This window comes from Scyliorhinus torazame, chromosome 21 (assembly GCF_047496885.1).
Source record: "Scyliorhinus torazame isolate Kashiwa2021f chromosome 21, sScyTor2.1, whole genome shotgun sequence".
Taxonomy (NCBI): domain Eukaryota; kingdom Metazoa; phylum Chordata; class Chondrichthyes; order Carcharhiniformes; family Scyliorhinidae; genus Scyliorhinus; species Scyliorhinus torazame.
Window position 1 is genome coordinate 129,061,734 of NC_092727.1, and position 16,291 is coordinate 129,078,024.

The 16,291-nt window shown below is 45.8% G+C and overlaps 2 protein-coding genes across 10 annotated transcripts in view; one reads left to right on the forward strand and one right to left on the reverse strand.

Annotated features, from left to right (window-relative positions):
* Positions 1-16,291, reverse strand: part of LOC140398652 (sorting nexin-11-like) — a 166,254-nt gene that overhangs the window by 64,186 nt on the left and 85,777 nt on the right. The gene's annotated exons all lie outside the window — the stretch shown is intronic.
* LOC140398651 (uncharacterized protein C17orf113-like) overlaps positions 1-16,291 on the forward strand; it is a 50,697-nt gene that overhangs the window by 27,993 nt on the left and 6,413 nt on the right. For 2 of the 4 annotated variants that reach the window (XM_072487559.1, XM_072487555.1), the window contains exons 2-6: positions 7,246-7,416; positions 9,396-9,599; positions 12,632-12,763; positions 14,371-14,529; positions 15,688-15,873. In XM_072487559.1, coding sequence (XP_072343660.1) covers positions 7,246-7,416; positions 9,396-9,599; positions 12,632-12,763; positions 14,371-14,529; positions 15,688-15,873 — 852 coding nt within the window. The remainder of the gene's footprint in view (positions 1-7,245; positions 7,417-9,395; positions 9,600-12,631; positions 12,764-14,370; positions 14,530-15,687; positions 15,874-16,291) is intronic. The other 2 variants (XM_072487558.1, XM_072487557.1) reach the window with 1 other exon arrangement.

Sequence of the window (16,291 nt, forward strand, 5' to 3'; positions counted from 1 at the left end):
ATTTGGACATTCTGAATTCTCCCTCAGTGTACCCGAACAGGCGCCGGAATGTGGCGACTAGGGGCTTTTCACAGTAACTTCATTGCAGTGTTAATGTAAGCCTACTTGTGACAATAAAGATTATTTAAAAAAAAGAAACGATTCCAGTATTTCCAATCCTTCAGGCCTGATGCTAATAAATTTATTCTGCACCCCTCTTCAAGCCCTTGAAATCCTTCCTAAAATTGAACACAATACTTCAGAAGTCTGGGGATTAATACTTATCCGGCCGTGCTAATATTTCCCCCCACCTTCTCTGGAAAACAATGAATCATGCTAGGCCACAATTGCACAGGTAACAGCTGCCCTCTGTCAGCTGCCCAACCAGCCATTCTTCCTGACAGAATGGGCAGCACGGTAGCACAAGTGGATAGCACTGTGGCTTCACAGCGCCAGGGTCCCAGGTTCGATTCCCCGCTGGGTCACTGTCTGTGCGGAGTCTGCACGTTCTCCCCGTGTCTGCGTGGGTTTCCTCCGGCTGCTCCGGTTTCCTCCCACAGTCCAAAGACGTGCAGGTTAGGTGGATTGGCCGTGATAAATTGTTCCTGAGTGTCCAAAAAGGTTAGGAGGGGTTATTGGGTTATGGGGATAGGGTGGAAGTGAGGGCTTAAGTGGGTCGGTGCAGACTCGATGGGCCGAATGACCTCCTTCTGCACTGTATGTTCTATGAATCTGGATCATATGCGGGTGTTTGGGGAAACTATTTACTCATGTATTACACAAAGCCAATCTTGTCCTTGTCCAATTTCTAGAGACAGAGGGTGGGATTCTCCGTTTCCCGATGTGGATATCGTAATCCCCGATTGGGCGGAGATTCCACTCTGACACCCAAATCGGGGCTGCCGCCTGTTTGATGCCGGTCAGCCATGCTCCGTCCTCTCCGAAATGGCATAATCGCACCGCGCACCGTTGCAATGACATTGGCGCATCATCGGCAGGCCCTCCCACGATTCTCCGCCCCCGATGGCTGGAGTTCCCGACCCACGGGTCATGTGTGGTCTCAGCGGTCAGTATCCTGGCGTGGCAGCTGCGACTGTGTCCAGCGCCGCCACACTTGCCCGGGATCTGTGCGGTTGGCTGGGGCGGCTTCCGCGAGGGCTGGGGGAACTGGTGGGGGGTGGCCTGTGGGGTCGTGGATGGCGGGCCGGGTCCGCACGCAGCCGTGCTATGTTGTACGATACGACCGTTGCAGGTTGTCACTGTGCACATGCACGGCCAGGGACCCGGCCACTGCTAGCCGCTCACCGGTCCCAGAATCGATGAAGGGTCGGCACCGATTTTTTCATTGTAGAACTCCTGCGATTTCTCCGTTCCATCACTGTTGATAACAGTGCTCCAAACATATTTTATTTGCCATTTTGTCTGGTAAACCTTTTCTTCTCTCCAGACTCCTCACTGGGTTCAATTTCAATCATCCCCTACCTACTCCATTCAGCCAAATGAACAGTGAGAGCTTCAACAATGAATGTCAGCAGGAAATTTGACCACAGAAGCATCACAGCCAAGACAGTTAAGGTGGCAGGGGTGAAGTCCCCTAAAAATAATCACCAAAGTACTCTGAACAAGCGGTTGGCCAAGTAGCCTTTCTTTGCTTCTATTCCGAACATTGTTCACTGTTACTGTTTGATTTATTTTTCGCTCTATAAAATAATGTCCTTAAAATACAGAAAAACACGAATTATTGCAGATGTAAAGGGAATGAGTTATGAGGAAAGATTTGAAAATAAAGCTCTGTCGCCATAGTCAAAAGAGAGGGTGGTTGAGGAGAACCAGTTGAAGTATTAAATGGCTTAGATAAAGGAAATCCTAAATATCACTTTACAATATGGCAGGATGATAGAAGCAAAGGTCAAATTTGTAACTCGGGAAAAATAAATTTAGGCAAGATTGCAGAAGGATTGGGCCTGATAAATGGCTGGAATAATCAGCCAGGCTGTGCAGTAAAGGCAGGCGCACAAATCATGATTGAATGCTAAGGGGGCGGAGTAGAGGGAAGAGTAATATCTTGGACTTTAACAATGACAAGACTCCGTTTTTAAAAGGAGCCTGTTAAAATTTCCCCTTTAGTGTTTTGGCTAGTAGTCTGATTGGACTGCTTGAATTATTCATCCTCATCAATGTCTTAGTTATATTCAGCCTCCATATTCAAATGCTTTCTTGTTGACTTCCCACCTTGCACCCTTGAGTTCATTCTATTCGAAACTCTGCTGACTATATCCTAACTTGCACCAAGTCAAGGTCATCCCTTACCCCTGTGGTTGCCGACCTACACTGACTCCCAGGTTGTCAGTCTTGATTTTAAAATTCTTATCCTTTATCCTTATTTTCAAATCTCTCCTTGATTTCATCCCTTGCTATCTCTGTCAATCCCAACCCACAGCCCTCCCGAGACCTCTGCGCTCCTCCAATTTTGGTTTCTTGCAGGTCCTCATTTTCTTTGTTCACCCACGCCTTAGCTGCCTGGGTCCTAAATTTTAGAAATCCCTCCTTAAACTTCTCCATCTCTCCTCTCCTTTAAAGACACTTATTAAAAGCAAGCTTTTGGCCGTCCCAAATATTTCTATATGTGTCTTGCTGTCAAATTATGTTTAAAGTTCCTGTCAAGTGCCTTGCATTATTTTACTATAGCAAAGATCCAGTGGTGTGGTGGTATTGTCACTGGATTAGTAATCCAGAGACCCAGGGAAATGCTCTGGGGACCCAGGTTCGAATCCCACCACGGAGTACGGTGAAATTTGAATTCAATAAAATCTGGAATTAAAAGTTTAATGGTGACAATTAAACCCATTATCGATTGTCATAAAAACCCATCTGGTTCATCAATGTCCTTTAGGGAAGGAAATCTGCCGTCCTTACCTGGTCTGGCCTACACATGACTCCACACCCGCAGCAATGTGGTTAAATCTTAAATGTCCTCAGGGATGGGCATTAAATGCTGACCCAGCGACGCCCACATCCCAGGAACAAATAATTTTTAAAATGCAAGATGTTTTGGTGATAAGCAAGGTGATTTACAGAAAATTTGGTGATTTCCATTATCTATGTGAGCAATCATTCCAAAGGAACAGGAGCATAACACGTTAACTGGAATCAGGAGCCGGCGGTGGGGGAAGTGGGGTTGTTGTTGGAACAGGGGTTATCATAGTGGAGCCCAATTCTATCCCCCACCTCACAGAGCAACATGTGAAAGTGCATGAACCAATCAGGAGCTAGGACCTGCCGGTGTTATCCCTTCCAGCAAATGTCCTGCCCAAAAGTAGCTCACTCCGAACAGACCAGAGTTTGAACCAGGGCCGCACTGGATCCACACAGCTCAGCTGTACACTTTGTGAAGTAATTAGGCTAGATGGGACGGAAGTTAACACATGGGCTCGGTTCTCCGTAGCCCGGCGTCAAAATCGTCAGAATGAATTCCAACGCCGGAATCGGAGCCGACGACAGTTTGACGCCATGAGTCATGCTCCACCCCTTCCAAACCAGCATCATCATGACGTGCGTCGTGGGTCATCGGCCGGCCCACCCGTAATGCCGAATGGGCCGAGTTCCCGATGGCGTGGGCCATGTGTGGTCCCAGCAGTTGGGAATCCGGCGTGCCGGCTGCGGACAGTGTCTAGCGCCGCCACACTCGTCCGGGATCCGTGCTTCTGGCCGTGGGCTTCTGCTGGGGCTGGGGGGAGTGAAGGTGTTGGCCAGGGGGCGGGCTGCCATTGGCATGTTTTACGGCATGACCGGTGCAGGTCGTCAGCCCTGCGCATTGGCGGCCCGGGACCCGTCCATTCCCCGGCCGTTTGTGGCACAATCCACGGGGGTTTCACATGGCGTCAGCTCTAGCCCCTCCCCAGTATCGGAATCGGCGAGGGGTTCACGCCAATTTTCCTGTCGCGAACCTCCCGTGGATTCTCCATTCGCACCACCACATAGCCTCAGAAACGGAGAATCCAGCCCATGATATTTTTTCCATTGCTGAAAATTACACCAGGTTATTCTTGACCACACATCTCTCATTAGGCTCTGCTTGTGTTCTTTAAATGCAAGTTTGTAAGCTTCACCACATTTTTACTGAAACATACAGATCAAACGATTCAGGTCTTCTTATCCAGAGTTATTAGGTTTTTAAGTTGATCCAACTGTACGTTGCGTTAAAAATAAGTGATTTTTAACAGAGAGCCTCCACATGCGCGCTACCCCCCTACATGCGACACCAGAAGTCTCCCAATGCCTTAAACTTAACTGAAGCATAACTTTCCTACTTTTGTATTCAATTCCCCTTACAAAAAGTGATAACGTTTTATCACTTTCCTAATTTTTTTGCTGTACCCGAATCCCAGCCTTTTGCGATTCATGCACTAGGACACCTCTGCAACTAAGAGCTCTGTGTCAATGTTTAACGATGAAATAGGTCGATACGACCTACATTCTGTGGATCCTTGTCCAGTAACAAGATTGGCAGGAGTCATGAGACATTGAGGTGCGAGTGACCATATCAAAAATATTGTTGACCAGCAATCAGTTGGGCTATACAAATGATAACTTCTAAAGGCAAGGAATTTGAGCGTGGGTAACAGCAGAATCCACAGAGGGGAATATCAAAGCGTCCAATCAGTATAGCACCCTCATTGGGGAAGCAGGTTAGTTCTTCAACCAATAGCCAGTTCCATCTGTGATCCAAGCCATTGAAGTCTGGTCCATCTAACATTTAAAGCCATGACAGATTGCAGACATTCTCCTCTAAAATACACAGTTTGTGCCTTTGCTGAACCAGGAAGAGACATTTTCCCAGACGTGGTTACCTAAGCCGTATTGTGTGGTAACTATTGACTGGATTTGACCTATAGAGTTACTAAAATTGGATGTTGCTTGGGAAAAGGGATGTCTCATGTGAGTTCAGGAAACGTGGACATGTTTTGGGAACAAGGTAACTTCAGATAAAACAGTTATAAATGTTTTATTGAAAATTTTTCCCCAAACAACAATTTTTCCCCTCTTACAAAGCAAACGCAACAATAACAATACAGAAATTTTAAACAATACACAAGTAACAAAACCCCTTTATCTTTGACCTAAACTAAACCCCCCCTCCCCCTGGGTTGCTGCTGCTGGTCATCTGTCTTCCCTCTAACGTTCCCCTAGGTAGTCGAGAAATGGCTGCCACCGCCTGGTGAACCCTTGAGCCGATCCTCTCAGGGCAAACTTTATCTGCTCCAGTTTAATGAACCCCGCCATATCATTTACCCAGGTCTCCAGTCCGGGGGGTTTCGCCTCCTTCCACATGAGTAGGATCCTGCGCCGGGCTACTAGGGACGCAAAGGCCACAACGTCGGCCTCTTTCGCCTCCTGCACTCCCGGCTCTTCCGCAACTCCAAATAGAGCTAACCCCCAGCCTGGTTTGACCCGGGCCTTCACCACCCGCGAAATCACTCCCGTCACTCCCTTCCAATACCCTTCCAGTGCCGGGCATGCCCAAAACATATGTGCGTGGTTTGCCGGGCTCCCGCCACACCTCCCACATTTGTCCTCCACTCCAAAGAACCTGCTCAATCTTGCTCCCGTTATGTGTGCTCTATGTAGCACCTTAAATTGAATCAGGCTAAGCCTGGCGCATGAGGAAGAGGAATTTACCCTGCTTAGGGCATCAGCCCACATACCCTCCTCTATCTCCTCCCCTAGTTCTTCTTCCCACTTTCCTTTTAGTTCGCCCACCGACTCCTCCCCCTCTTCCCTCATCTCTCGGTAAATCTCTGACACCTTGCCCTCTCCGACCCACACCCCTGAAAGCACCCTGTCCTGTATCCCCTGCGTCGGGAGCAATGGAAATTCCCTCACCTGTTGTCTAGTAAATGCCCTCACCTGCATATATCTCAAGAAATTTCCCCAGATAAAACAGTTATTTAGTTATTCATATACTCAGCTGTCATAGTGTATATTAATCTTTTGTCATGTGATTTTTTCTTTTACTTTAATAAATATCCTTTATTAATTGTCTACACAAAGACTGGACTGGTGTACATTGGGTTCCTCATATTATTCCAAACAAATATGCACCACTATTAACCAAGTGTTCAAGTTACCCTTCAGGAGGGGCGGCACGGTGGGGCAGTGGTTAGCACTGCTGCCTACCGCACTGAGGACCCGGGTTTGAATGCCGGCCCTGGGTCACTGTCCGTGAGGGGTTTGCACATTCTCCCCGTGTCTACCCCCACAACCCAAAGATGTGCTGGTTAGGTGGATTGGCCACGATAAATTTCCCCTTAATCGGAAAACAATAATTGGGTATTCTAAATTTATTTTTAAAATGTTATCCTTCAGGGTTTTCAGACACTCGCGCAGGTAACATCAGCGGGGTTCTTAACTAACCACTTACCACATACTTGCCAAACAGCTAACTCCTTCCCCTTTAATAGAGGAAGGACCAATTCCTATAGGGTGAAAAAGTTAGAAAAAGCAAAGGAAAGGAGCACTTTGTCATTGAACTCCCCCAAACTCCCAGCTATGTACTCAGTTGCCAAGCTACACTTATTTGCAAGGCTTCACTAAGAACCTCAGAATTTATAGTGAACTGAACAGGAGCTGGAACAGCCAGATTCAACAATTTAGCTAATTAACTACTCAGCTCGCTCAGCAGTGTTTATCCCATTTAAAGCTGGAAAAAATAAACTGACTCAATTTACAAAGTACTTTTCAGTTACTGCTAATTATAGACAACTAGATTTTTCAAGAAAAAGATTAACACTTTATTCTCCTCCATTCATCACACTCCCTGGTCCCTGGAGAGGGAGCAGGCGGGGTCCACAGGCACCATCGAGGCCTTCCATGCCGGTGGACACCGCAGGGTTAGAGGTACTTTACTGACCCCCTTAACTGCACTCTGATTGATGTTTGACAAGTTTCCGTTGCTCTTTGTTTTGTTTGGGCAGTGCCCATATCAGGAGCGGCCTCTTTTCATTTATCCTTAAGTTTGTTTCTTTTAGTCTTTTAGGCTGATGGGCTCAAATTGGTTAACACTGCCAGGTTTGCACACAGTTCAGAAGCTGCACTTGTTTGAAGACTTGCAATAGATTTACAAAACCATAGAAAATGCCAATTGAGTTACCAAATTGCACACAGAGAGCTGTTTTCAGCAAGAGTCATCGCTATCACACTAGAGAACAATTTGGAAGGGGCGGTGAAAACACAAATATTATGGTGTATATGTACTGGCCATTTCAGGATTCCCTGCCTCTGTGCCTCCATTACTCTACCTACAAGGTGGGCAGTTTGTCCCAGATTACTATGCAGAGGGAACAGCAATACAACCACTGGATGAAGCAGAGGAAGATTCCCATGACCAGTCTGCAGAGGGAGCTGAGCAGGAGGAGCATGACCCACAGTTTTATACAGGTGAGTCTTATTGCACCCAAACAAGGTTGGGTGGATTAATCCAATGACAACACCCAGCTCCAAAATGATAAGTTTTTAAGTTTCAAATGAAAATTGTTAACTCAGTAGCTGTAGGACTGGATTCTCTGTTTCAGGGGCTATGTCCCCATGCCGGCGTGAAAACGGTGGCCTTTCGAAGGGCCACAGATTCACAGCCTAGCAGGGGACTAGGAGGCAGCTATTGTGGAGCTCCCAGCTCTAGATACGGCCCCCCGCACTTCCGGGTCGGAGGCCGCGCTGTGCTCCACTGCGGACCGCGGAAACAGTGCCCCCGATCGGCCACTCGCCTGACCCAGACTGTCCGCACAATAAAAGCCCAGTCCCGAATGAGGCCCTCCGATCGGCCCTCCCTTGACTGTGGCAGCGGCGGACTGAGTCACGGTGGGACCACATCAGAAATACGCCGTCGGGGCTTCGGCATGTCGGGGGTGGAGAATAGTGGGGCGGGCCTCAAGCAATGGCCGCAGGTGGTGGATGCGCGGCGTACTCCCCCAGTACACCGCTTTTCAGGGGGTGGTGAATCACGGAACCGGCGGCGGTACCGATTTCATGCGTGAAGCTGGATTCTTTGCCCCGGAGAAGAACGCGATTTTGGAGTTGGGTGTGGAAAATCCAGCCCGTAATTGTCGGGATAAGTGTGCATTTCATTGCAGTAAGACAAAATAATGTTTGTATGAAAGAGGAATTCTGCATGGTACAGAAATAAATGAGGGAGTTGGAATACTGATGGATATGTGGGTGAATGCTCAATGTGGCACTGAGACATATCAGCACAGGGGGGTCTTATATTCAATCTCATTCTATATAGGACCGAGCTAAACAGTCCAAGGAAGTCCCAAATTCACTCTGTTGTGAGTTGTGAGCTACTTGGCTTTAGTGCGTCTCAATGCTCCTGTTGAGTGTTGAACATTTGTGATGCCTCCCCTCACTGGCTTTACAATGAGGACCAGCCAGGGGAAAGAGCTTTCCCATTCCTATCTGGGCAAATCTCAGAGCAAAGGGATTTTCCAGCAGGTATAATTTTTAATAACAGGAGTCTTTTCAGCCCCTCAAGACCCATTTCCAAATCTAGCCCAGGGATTCTTGAGGCCTACTGTAAGCAGCCCAGTTATTGCCCTGGCTGAGACCAGGTAACCGGGATGGAGAGTTATGTGGATGGGAGCATGTTCGAGCGCAGCATGAATTCCAACACAAATTGCTTGGCCGAATGACCTGCTTCAGTGTTGTGTGTATATATATATATATATATATATTATATATATATATATATTTTAATTTAGAGTACCCAATTCATTTTTTCCAATTAAGAGGCAATTTAGCGTGGCCAATCCACCTACTCTGCACATCTTTGGGTTGTGGGGGCGAAACCCACGCAAACACGGGGGAATGTGCAAATTCCACACGGGCAGTGACCCAGAGCCGGGATCGAACCTGGGATCGCGGCGCCGTGAGGCTGCAGTGCTAACCACTGTGCCACCGTGCTGCTCTCAGTGTTGTATATTTGATAGGCCTGTACACATACTGTTCACAATGGGGAGGAGCACAGGAAGAGGAAAAGGACACGCAGCCCTTCTAAGCTATTTCACCATTCAATTGGAATATGGTTTATCTTTATCTTAACTCTATCTATATACCTTGCTCTGCAACCTCTAATTCTGTTTGGAGATTTTCAGTTGAGCCCCAGCCTCCACAGTCTTTTGGAAGACCGGGTTCCAGATTTTCACAACACTTTGTGTGTAACAGTGCCTCCTGACATCAATCCTGAAAGGCCTGGCTCAAATTATTTTGGTGATTTGTGATTGTCTGGTGCCAAGAGGAATGTGCCTCCATTTACCTTCTGCTTTATTTGGCTGAGGTTTGAACACTGATCTACCTGTGGGCAGATTTAAATCCTGCTGCACCTTACAGTACGACTGCTAATAGACCCTTTCTCGTTCCAGGAGCTACTGTGTTTCCGCCAGTGCCTAGTGGTCAGTGTGGGCCATGGCAGGCAATGGGGGTTGGGTCTACGGACAGCTCCTCTGACGAGTTGCCTGCAGCACACCCCTTGGTCCAGCAAGATGTAGTCGCTCAGCATAAACCCAAACGAATCAAGCAAGAGGAGGTCTCCATGCAATCAGGCCACCACTGCCAGTTTTATACAGGTAAGTGCTGCTGAAGGAAAGATTGCTGAAAGCAGCTAGAACACAAGACTGAGCTCTCATCGTCTCCTTTGCTGATAATAAAGAAATTGCCTGGAATTTATGGGGCAGAAAGAGACCACTTAGCCCAATTTTTAAAATATTTATTTTTACAAATTTAGTGTACAAAATTCTTTTTTTTTCCCAATTAAGGGGCAATTTAGCGTGGCCAATCCCCCTAACCTGCACATCTTTGGGTTGTGGGGGTGAAACCCACGCAACACGGGGAGAATGTGCAAATTCCACTCGGACAGTGACCTGGGGCCGGGATCGAACCCGGGTCGTCAGCGCCACGAGGCAGCAGTGCTAACCGCTGTGCCACCCTGCCCCCCACGTCAGTTAGCCCAATTAATTTGTGAGTAGTTAATTTTAAATCTGAGATTGGTTATTTTTTGTTAAGCAAAGGTATTAAGGAATATGGGCCAACGGGAGGTATATTGAGTTAGGCCACAGGCCAGCCATGGTCTCATTGAATGGCGGCGAAGGCTCGAGGGGCTGAATGGCCTCCTCCTGTTCCTATGTTCCTAGAATGAGCAAGAGTATGCGATAGTGAGAATGACTGAACAAGTGGAAGTATGAACATGTGTGTGTGTGTGAGAGAGGGAGGGAGGGTGAGCGAGCGTACATGTAGCAGCACACTCACACCGTGATTAAATAATCAACCTTTACCTTTGATTCCACAAGTGACTGCTAACATAAACCCAGAGCAAGCAAAATACTAAAACCCCCAGCCCCTCCAATATCTGCATTAGGCTTTAATAAATTGAATTTTGTTCTGTGGACCTCACTATTTTGATTTTTGCAGCAAGAGACAAGGTGGAGGAACAGCAGCAGACAGTAAACTAGTTTAATTTGCTTCTAATTCCAATAAATGCCTCTTATTGGCAGCACTCCTTCCATCTCCTGTAAATACAGTGGACACATTTTATGGAACATCACTGGCACCCGTCTCTTCCTCAGTCACTCCATCATCAGACATTGTGCAAGACACAAAGAGATAAATTTCCCAACTGGGCTGTGCGATCAGTACACATGCCTTTTAAATGGAGAAAAATAGGTACTCAGGAGTGTTTATAAGGCATTAATCTAATCGGGGCTTGGGGGTGTCAAAAGACATCTCGAAACAGCAGAGGAAAGCAAGACCAGTTTATAACAGTTATCTGAACTCTCAGATTAGATTAGATGGCTTGTAATCACTCTGAAATCGGCTACTGTTTTTGAATATATTGTTTCAATTTTATTTGAGGTAAGGGAAATGGCTCGGTTCTAAGTCAGTTTCTGTGCCAGTGAATCCTTTTTGTTAATGCAGAATGATATTGGCAATAAATCATTAACGATTGCAATGTTATCACTGCAAATTTAATCAAGAAATAATGCAACAATTTTTCACCTACATCTCCTCCCACCCGCCCCCACACATACACACATACATTTACATCGCCAGTAAAGCACACAGGGTAGAAAGGTTCCAGATTCAATTCCTGGCCTGTACTAAGTTAGTTATTCATTGGCAGCAGCAAAGTGTTACAATTGTTTTCAATGGTCCTGGGTTAGTGGGGAGAAAATTGACCAGGGTGCATGCTCCTGATTACGATGTGACAATCACGGTTGTGAATGAACGTGTGAGCATTAGGGAATCACCATGATTCAGTTTGTCTGTGACCTGTAATGCTCTTGCAGTTGAATAGCCTACCCACACTTTCTAGGTTGGGCTCTGAAGAATAGCCAATCTGAACCAATACCGTGAGCAAGTATAGGTGAAGAGACAGAAGGACATAGGAATAGGAGGCCATTCAGCCCGCCATTCAATACGGTCATGGTTGATCAGACATTTCAATGCCTTTTACACCCACTATCCCCATGCCAATTGGAAGTGGGGTAAAAGTATTGTGTACCATTAGCTATACAGAACTGGACCATTCCAAGTTTACTCTCTCCTCTGGGTCTTCAATAACATTTAACAAAACTTGATAAGAGATATTTCAAGTTTATTTCAAAATATGTCCCTGAGGGATCAAGATTGGATGAGAAGAAAATGAACAGGTTGGAAGGAAATATAAGGGCTTAGGAGGGAGGGAGAAGAAAAGGGAGAGAGGAATCAAGGGAAAGGAGGAAGGAATTCAAAAAAGGAAACGGATGGGTGAAAAGGAAGAGACAAAATAGAAGAAGAGGAAGAGATGGATGAAAGGAAGAGAGGGATGTAAAGAAAAGGAAGATGGGACAGGGAGAAGTCTGGAGGGAAGGAAAGTGAGAAAAGGTAGGATGAAGCAACTGGAAAGAAGGAGGAAAAGAAAAGGAAGGAAAGAGAAGAAAAAGGGAAGAACTGACGAAGATATTCCTGATTTGCATCGCCCTATTATTGGTGATCCTGTCTTCAGCTGCCTAGCCCCAAAGCTCTGGAATTTCCTTCCTAAACCTTCCTACCTCCTTCAACAGTCCTTAAAATGTATCTCTTTGATCAAGTGTTTGGTCACTTGTCCTAACCTCTCCTTATGTAGCTCAGTGTCGAAACACATAGAGGGTTAGACAGGGGAATGTTGGAAGGATGTTTGCAGTCATGGGAGAGTGTAGGACCAGTAGACATAGTCGCAGAATAAGGGGTTGCTCATTTAAGTCAAGATTTGAGTAGAAATTTCTTCTCTCAAAGAGTGAAGAATCTTTGGAATTCTTTACCCAGGAATCTGTGGAAGGTTGAGTCCTTGAACATTAGCCCTGAAATTAATCAGTCGGGGAATTTAGGGTTACGGAAATAAGGCCGGAAAGTGGACTCAGTGAGTGTTAGATCAGCCATTATCTTATTAAATGGCAGAACAGGGTTGAAGGGCTGAATGGCTTACTCCTGTTCCTATTTCTTATGGTCTTATTTGGTAACCTTTCTGTTAAGTGCTTTGGGACATTTTATTGTGTTAAAGGTGCTATAAATGCAAGTTATTGTTGATGCAACATCACTACATGCAAATGCTTATATTCATTCCTTTTGACCTTCATTTTCCCAGCACCATTAGATCTGAGAAGTCAACGAGAGATACCTGGCACCTCAAACGAAACTCCAGCAATAGGCAGCCAGAGCAAGGGAGAGCGAGATCAGACAGAGAATTCTTGCAGCCATGCCTATCAGCTTTACAAAGGTAAGAGTTTCCCTTTTAACAAGGAAATAATTGGCAGGTGAGACTTTGGCCTTTGTCTAAAATACGTGGCACAAGTGATATCAGGTGTTAAAAACTCTACTGGTCCCAGGCCTTACAGGACTTGGATCAGGATGAGCAGTAATTACTGCTCAGTGACTTGTCGCACACAGGCTAAAGGAGGGGTCGGACATTTCAGCCGGAATCTTCCTGGCCCTTTAGAGACAGATTTGGAGTACGAAGGTGGTGCTGGGAAAGCATTGGAAAACCCCGTCGGGATAGCATCCCAATGCTGTGCCATCTCAAAGTGAGTTTCCTCGGGCTGGCTATTTAACTTCCTTTTTCATTCATTTGTACCGGAGATCAAAAGTAAAAGTTAACCGAAAATGCCTCCCTTCATGGCTCACAAGTCATAGGGTGGTGAGGTGTGACATAGGCCCATATCTTCCTCAGAGTGGCAATCACTGATGGATTGCTACTCTGGAGGGACTTACCCTCGTTGAAAGGGGTGGTTGAGGGGTAAAAAAAATAAAAAGGATAAGGGTCTTTTATTCAGGTGGATGTCTTCCAGTTAGTTTCTTTCCCAAGGTTAGGCCTTCAGTTGGGTATTTTCTTCTCCTCCAGCTAGTAATGGTCTTCATTGCGGACTTAGAGAGACAGCAAGCAACCGGCAGCAGAGAGAGGGAGAAAACACAACTTCTCTTTTTTGAGGGTCTCGAGGCTTTAGCAGGTTCTCTCTGGAAATAAAACACCTGGCAGGAACCAATCGCTGACTGTTGTCAGGTCGCACACTGTTCCTGGCCAACCCGCCGGTTGACAATTAGCCAATCAAACCTACATCCTCCAAAACCGGTTCCTTAGATTCACTCAGCACTGACGGGTCTGACCTCTCCTCTCCAAACATAAAAAGCTGGGAACACAATGTTCCGACAAGCAGGCTCTTTCAGATAGGGTTTTCTGCTTCCATGCACATTCTGATTATGGGTCCACGGACCACAAATAATAAAAATGAAATAAAAGAAATGGGAACAAAGGAAATAAACAGGAAGGACTCTTACAGCACACCAATAATTAATCAGTGTGCACGAACAAACTCCTTACTTTCAGAGTTAGTTCATGATCAGGGAGATTTACTACATGTTTGGTGGTTTTATAAATTGCGCTGCCAAACTGCTTTGGCTGAAGTGAATTTACAGTGCAGGCGTCTTTCAAGGAAGTATTGTTTATGATGCAGTCATCTATTGAGGCAATTTAGCAGCACAAAAGGATCAAATTTTAAAAGTGAAAGGAATCTTTAGGCCAAGCACAGTGTAGGGCATGGTGCACATTAGTAACCCTATTCCCAAACTGTTCCATCTCATCTTCCATAAACATTCGCTCGATCATGGGACTGTGTCTCACTTTAGCATTGTTAATATGCTTGGAGATGAACTATGGCACAACCTTGGGTCTTATACACTCTCGGGAGAAATTCAATTTGACAGCTTACCTGTTCTTAGCCTCCCCATAAGCCAAACTTATTTTTGGAGGATTTATTATTGGTTCATTGAACTTTCAAAAGTTTGTAGCAATCACCCAATTTTTTTTGTTTCTACCAAACGTTCCTTCAGATCAACAGTTTACCTCAGACTCATCAGACACCTCATCTGATGAAGGCACTTTGACACAGCCCACGATTCATCGGGTAGCAAGCACCCATCACTCTATAAAACGAGTCAAGGAAGAGGAGAGTCCTCAACAGACTGGCCACAGTTACTCATTCTGCAGAGGTGAGACCTTCCTATCTTTGATCTTCTCTCCCTGTAATCAGAGAAGCCCAGCCTAGCCCTAACGCACCATAATCATAAGCTCAAAATATGATCTTCATGAATTTGGTTAGGCCCATTTCAGTACTTGAGGAGTGTCAACTTAGTTGGAGGAATTGGAACAAGGAGTGGGGAAGAGCTGGCCTCAGATTTGGGAGGTGACAAGGAAAGAAGAGACTGTGGGTTTGAAAGGGAGTGGGGACCAGCCACGATTCTAGCTAGCTTGCAGATCCAGGAGTTTAATGAGGTGAAGAGACCAAATGCCAGTCTTGTGGATGAGATTGGAGAGGGCAAAGGGGGGACAAAAAATTGGAGTCAAATGGGGAGAGGTTTGGCTTGTGATCACGAAGATGGAAGGCAGCAGAGGCAACTGAGTGATTTGTCTCTTCTCATGTTGACAAGGAAATTCATACGGTTTGGGAACTTGTTAGATGTGAGGGTGCAGTAGGGGGTTGAAAGAGATGGCAAAAGATAAAAGGAACCTTGATTATCTTTGCTACATCATCTTGTATGCCTACCTGAGACAATGCCTGGGGTTTAATGCCTCATACAAAAAGGGGCACCTCCAATAATTTTACATTCCATCAGTAGTCCATTGAAGTTTCAGCTTAGACATTGTGATCAAGTCTCTGCACTGGGGTTCCACATGCTTTTGACTCAGAAGAAAGACTGCCCTCTCTAAACCAAAGCTTAGATAGCTAAATAGAGGGATTGATAACTATATAGTAAGGATTGCAACACACTAATGTTCACAATGTTAAGTTTATGGAAAGGAAAACTGAGCCCAGATCCCCACTCATGCTTTCCAATGACCTCTAGCAAAACCTGTGGGAATCCGGATGTCTTGGGATTTGGCTGAAATTGACAACACTCATTGTCCCACTCAAAAATGAAGAGTTGGTAATTTGGACTGGGTAGCAGAGGACTGCTGATGCCTGTGAAACAGGACCTCAGAAAGAGTTTGGAGAGGACACGGAAAGAGAAGAAACCAGGAAAGGTAAACTTTCAGTTAAGATTTACTGCAAGTCACCGCTGTTGAAGGAAAAATATCGGTAAGAAGAGCAGCATTTCATCTGTCTGTAGACAATTACAATTCAAAAGCAATTGTGTTCCATCTGACAGGGCCGGGAGAGTTGCCAGATCACAGGCACAAACCATGCCCCTCAGACAATCCCTCGGATGAGATCATGAGGATCAAGACCCCAATTTATCGCACAATTGCTGGGCGCAACAGGCATGAGTGGATATTGCAAGAGGAAGGGTCCCTGCCCAAAGCTCATCAGAGCAAAAGCATTCCTTCTTACAAAGGTACAGTCACTGTACAGATCCACTTATTGCAAACTGGAATCTTTCTCTGGTGCTCAGTGGTAGCACTCTTGCTTCTGAATCAACTTTGTGGGTTCAAGTTCGCCCTGGATACCAATTGCAGGGTAGATTGCGAAAGACGCATGATAAATCCGAGTCTTTCTTTTCTTTCTAAAGCCATACCCAAGTGACCAGGATCCTGGAGCCTAATATTTTCCTTTCTGTGGTTTACAAAATACAACAAACTGAATGATATTTAAGCATTAGCTTGACTCGGTAGTACTGCGTGTGTGTCAGTAGCCTTCCTCCAAGCAAATAATCAAAAATGGAGCAAGTATTCTGGATTGATGTTCCAATGTAGTATATTGGGGCAATACCATGGTTTGGTGTGAGGGGGTGGGGGCTGTAGCTAATAATAGGG